We start from the raw sequence: 5,686 nt of genomic DNA, 5'->3' as shown, positions 1-5,686 counted from the left end.
GTTTCTTTGAAATACACTTCCAATTCTTTGAGGAAACAATTATTTCAGAATAAACCAGTCTTTCTTAATCCAGACCTTATTTATTATATTCTGAAGCACACCTTGAAATGCAACATTGAACACAAATTTTTCTTTGATTGGTTTAATGGAAACAATTTCTCTCTTCAGCAAGCACTTGCTTTCAGAGTGAAACCTTAACATTTTATATTGATTTTTTTTTTTCCTGCTGGCCCCACCTGGAGATGTCATATACCTCGCAAAAGCATGTAATCTGAAAAGATGCCGAACAAAGTTTTTATTTTTCAAACCAGTCAGCTAGTTACCAGTTGATCTGACAAATATGTCACCCAAATTTCTTTTTGGAAAAACAGTTTCTTCAGCTGATGCATGGCACTTGAGTGCAAGTTTGCTTAACAAAATCATAACTAATGCCCAACTGTTATTTTTCTGATTTGATATTTCATATCATAGACTCATAGAACAATACAGACTGGAAGGGACCTCAGAGGGTCATCTCATCCACCTTCCTGCTCAAAGCAGGGTCAGGTATGAGATCAGGTTGCTGGGGGCTTTATCCAGTCTTAAAAACCTCCAAAGATTTTAACACAACTGCACAATCTCTCTGGGCAACCGTTTCCAATGCTTGACTACCCTCACGGTGAAAAGGTTTTTTTTTTTCATAACTTGCTGAAACCTCTCTTTTTTCAGTTTATGTCCATTGTCTCTCCTCTCTCTCTGCTGGGTTGGGGCTCGTGTTACTAAGGGCTGTGACAAACCAACCCTTTTATTTATCGTCAGTATTTTTGCATGCATTAGGGAGGACAATTACAATATCCTTCAGGCTCTAAGGTAATGAAACTAAACAAAATTTTTCTGGTCCTTATGTGCTGTATTAAAAGGTGAAAACTCGTCCTTGCATGTAAGGAAAACAGAGTTTCAATGAAGATCTGACCCAGAGACTGGAGAGCACAGTTTTCCTATAAAAGATGTTCTTTCATTAAAAAGACTATTGTAACCTAAACACTTTATGATATATTTTCTTTCCAAGGAACTGTTTCAATCTGACTGAACATGCTGAAGTCATTAGATAGTTACTAGAGGTGCTTCTTTGTCCAGACAGACGTACTATAGGTTACATTTCTGCAGGAGATTAAAAATGATGTATTAGTAGATATCCTTCTAAAAATACTCTTTTAAGTAATATGTATCTGCATCTTCACAAGCCTTGAAGAACATATACATCAGCAAAGGAAATACAGCAAATAATTCAGGGCAAATAATATATAACCATGAGAACTTTTACCACTGTATTTATTTAAATGAAGGCAAACATGTCGAAATGTGAAAGCTAAGCGCTTCAGTTTATTCACATATTTTACATTCAAAGGACCAACAGAAATAATTTTTTTTCAGAAAAAAAGATTCCTTTTGTGGTTTCCAAAATTTTGACAGAGACATGGAATATACTTAATGAAGCATGTCACTGCAGTGCATACAATGAAAGCCTTGTCTATACGGAAAAAAAGATAAAAACCAGACAAATTTGACCATTACCAAAACAAGGTTTCCTTTAATATAAATAAAATTCAGACTAGTGCTTATTTTAACAGACAACGCAACAGTGGGATTTATCAACAACTACATATTTACAGTGCCTCACTGGTAAAAATACGGGGCTTCATCTGAGATCCTAGACACTTCCTGAGAAGGCAGCATGGACTGAGGATTGCTCAGCACTTCACATAAGCTAGGTGCTAAAAGGGTGAAAGTAAAGCATACTTTTAAAATAAGTAGCATGGCAAAGGTGGAACTACTGATGCATCGTGTTTATGCCCTGATCCAGCAAAACTTGCACCTCAAGTACTCCCTTTGATTTCAGTAGATCTATGTATGCTCCTAAGGTTAAACACAGGGTAAGTGTTTCAAAGCCAGGAGCCTCAGGGGAAGACAACTGCTTGACTCAAAGATGCTATGAGTACAGAAAACTGCTGTAATCACAATTTTACGTGGTATGGAGGCATATGACCTTGAATTTAAATCTGTATTCTTCTGCATGGGTGATTTCTACCACTTTATTTTTAATTTGATCCTACAAGGTCTGGATTCCAAGTATCTCTATCAAGTGACAAACTTGTGAAAGCATCTTCTTCCCACAGCCTCCAAAATCATAGTGCCAGTTTAGCAGATCTCAGTCTTTTTGTCAATTAAATAAAACAAGAACCAGATCTTTTTCAAAGTATTCACAAAATGATCTTTCACTTATGAAATGGCTGTCCCACCATTCTTGTATCAGATCTGACCTCAGCTCTTTAGATCTAAACAGTTCTTTAAACGTTATAAAAATAAAGAATTGATTAATATACAAATATATATTTCAGAGTGATAAGAGAATAATATTAAACAAATTCCTTTTTTAATCTACTTTAATTTAAAAGAAGTGTTTTCAAAAGTCTGGACTGAAGCAGATCTTTATCAATTGACTCCTTAATGGAACCCATTCCCTGCAGATGGCCACATATGACTTAATGTTAAGAAGCTCATTACTGCAAAAAGACAGTGAACATGTTTCCACTAGCAAAGCAATTCACAAAATCTGCTGTGCCAGTTGGTTTTTGGTATCTTGCTTTCAAGAACTGCAGATATTTCTAATATTAGAAACAAATCCTAAATCATGAAAAGTCTTGAGCTTCTTTAGAAATTTGCTTCTTTCCCTGGTCTTCATTAATATTTGTTTTGCAATAATCCATTTGGTTTTGTATACTGTTTGTGTACAGCATAATATAAATGCTCTGCATGAATGCACACGTATGTACAAAACCAGTCAATAATTCAGTTAAGAGATATGCCTTCTCACTGGCTCATTTCATACTTTCACAATACCATATTTTCCTGTAGTATCCATAACAACATCATCTAGGTTGCTCCCTTCGTCCACTGAGGTGCTCACGCATGTTTTCCTTCCATTTATCTCAAGCAGCCGAAACAGCAAGGAACGTTTTTGAACAACCTATAATACTCTTCCTGAATCTGAAATAAAAATATTGAATTAAAATATGAAATAGACTTATTAATAGGTCTGTATGTCTTTTAACTCATGTCGTACTGCTCCTGTTACTAGATGTTTTAAGGTGGGGCTGCTTTTGACTTAGGACAGGATGCTGAAGAAAGTATCATCTCGGGATAGTGTGGGTAGCGTTAATCCTGCCGCTAACTGCAAAGACCGGAAGTGAGTTTTATTGCACCCGTTGCATTATTTCACTGGGTTAATGGCACTATAACCAGTTTTACAATTTTAAAAAACATTTTTCCATGTTTCATACATTGTTTTTAAAACTAGGAGGAAATATGTGAGAAGGTAAGAATTGGGGCAGATGTTCTTTCCTATTGCAAGCAATAAGAAAATTTCCCCTTTTCCCTCCTCTCCCCCATCAATGGCACAAGGATTTCCTCCCTTGCTTCGATAAAACGTTTGCACCGCGACCCCACTTCAGGGCTGGGCACCTGCCTGTGTAGGTACACGTGACTACCTGAGTCACTTCCCACTAGGAATGGGACACTTACCTTCCTAGACAGCACGCAAAGAAATATGAAGATGAACATCCCCTGGAATGCGTTGAAGATTGTAAAAAGATATGCAGTAACCACAGATCCCTGTACAACGTGGAGGACCCCGAAGATCCAGGTAGCCCCAAGGAGGAACAGGAGAGCAAGAGCACCTCGGGCACAGGATCTAGAGAGGAAGGAAACATTGCAAACAACATGCGGGTGCGTGCTATTTTCCTTCCGCCACCGCTTTGGATGGTGAATGCTGCCTAGGCGATTTTTTCACAGCAGCAAAGGCCTGAGAAGTGCGAATGCATGGGCTGCTCTTTAGGGTGTGCTGCAGCACTGTGGCACGAATAGGCTCACATAATCACTGCAGAAGAGCAAAGGAGTAAAACTGGAGGGCCTTAAAACACTGGCTTCTTTAATCTTCAAATACGTTTTCTCTGGTGTACTGCAGCACCATATGATTTGATTTAAATCTACTGTTAGTGTAATTCCCCAAGGAAAAACATATGTCTGTTATGAAGCATTCCCCCACTTTTCCTCCTCCCCCTTATCCTCCTCAAAAAATAACCCAGAAAAATGTACAGTATGCTCTTAGGTCAGTACATGTGCATGACATCAAAGGGTTCCCAGGCTGCCTCTCAGGTTCATTGCAGAAGACGGTGCCAGTTGTAAAACTAGACTTTCTTTCTTTCATTCTTCCCTTTTTAAAAAAAAATTTTTGTTTTTAGAACACAAATACTCTCAAATAGTTCCTGGGTCAGCATATTGATGCTTTAAAATTATAGGAACTGATTTGCTATGATTTTTTTTTTTCCAACATGCTGTAGAGCCCTGCTCACAGACTTGAGCCAATTACAGCATGCTGTCTTGGAAATGAAGCCACTGATTACTTTCTTATTCATTCTCAGCCCAGTCATTGCAGGACTTCCTTTGAACAACAGACATTTTTAGCACTGTTCCTCTGAAAATGAATAATTTTCAACTTCATTAAAACCAGCTCACCACATGAAGCTACGAAGGGTGAGGAATAAGAGAAAATAATCAATCAAACAATTGCTAAATCCTAACTATAAATCTAGTGCAATGCATTGAAACTGCAGGAGTGTTCCTAAGCAACACAAACAGTAAGTTGTTTTCAATGTTCCCTGTAGTACACTTCAGCTTTTCCTGCACAAACGGTTTTCAAGGTCCCTATAAATCAGTTTTAAAGAGAGTGAGTTGATGGAAAAATCATAGCAGCATGCAAAGTAAAAATCCTGGAGAGAATCCCCCCCACCCCCAACGCCACAGAAGCACAATGTCCTACTGTAGACTTTTTACAAATAACATGAATGGCTTGATTCTCTTATCGCTATATTACTTGTTACTTCAAGGCAAATATTTTGGTCCCAATTCAGGCATAAGTTTTGAAATCTAGTTTGGCTTGCACAGAGGCTGTGGAAAGTACTTAAGAAAAAAAGGACAATTACTTCTTTAACCTTGCCATCAGACTTTACCCTCTGCTTGATACAGGTCACTCATTGTATTCCTCGTACACCTCTCACACAACCCCAGTGTTACTGTACAAGGTATTGCTCAATGGGAATAAAGATTGCAAAGTCTATCTCCAAATTATATGAGGGGATAACAGGAAAAAAAAAAATCTTTATTTTTCTACAAATCTTCCAGAAGATTAAATTGTTATTTTTGAATACTCACTTTCATCTCTGGCTGTATTTAAACTTACAGAAGGTAGAATTTCTATTAAATGGCAAACTTACCTTATATTTTCATAACAACTAACTTCTGGCTTTAACATTGCAGTGTGTCGAAATACTTTATAAATAATCACTCCAAAAGCCAACAAATTAACCTGGGGGGAGTGAAGAAAGGAACTTTTAGTTCAAACCAGGATACTTTTGAATTTCAATCACTGTTACACATTTAAATGAAACAAGCCAGATAAAGTTTCTGTGTATATGAAACCTACCGAATCCAGTGCCGGAAGGGGAAAAAACCCCACGCTTTTCTGATCCACTTCTATTAAAAAAATATGAGCCCTGTAATAAACATTGATCAAACAGGGCTGTAACTCTACCTTATCTCAACAATATCACTACCAACAGTCTGCAAATGTTTATTGATTTTATTGGTA

General features: G+C 37.4%; 1 protein-coding gene across 2 annotated transcripts in view; it reads right to left on the bottom strand.

The window, feature by feature from the left end:
* Nucleotides 1-227: 227 nt before the first annotated feature.
* Nucleotides 228-5,686, bottom strand: part of ELTD1 (EGF, latrophilin and seven transmembrane domain containing 1) — a 78,042-nt gene continuing 72,583 nt past the window's right edge. For both annotated transcript variants that reach the window (XM_009333819.1, XM_009333820.1), the window contains 3 exons: nt 5,313-5,404; nt 3,562-3,730; nt 228-3,027 (listed from right to left, as the gene is read on the bottom strand). In XM_009333819.1, coding sequence (XP_009332094.1) covers nt 2,965-3,027; nt 3,562-3,730; nt 5,313-5,404 — 324 coding nt within the window. In that variant the 3' untranslated portion in view covers nt 228-2,964. The remainder of the gene's footprint in view (nt 3,028-3,561; nt 3,731-5,312; nt 5,405-5,686) is intronic.

Source organism: Pygoscelis adeliae, unplaced genomic scaffold (assembly GCF_000699105.1).
Source record: "Pygoscelis adeliae isolate BGI_AS28 unplaced genomic scaffold, ASM69910v1 Scaffold10, whole genome shotgun sequence".
Classification (NCBI taxonomy): Eukaryota; Metazoa; Chordata; class Aves; order Sphenisciformes; family Spheniscidae; genus Pygoscelis; species Pygoscelis adeliae.
Note: the sequence above shows the minus strand (reverse complement) of the source record. Positions and strands in the feature narration are given on the sequence as shown.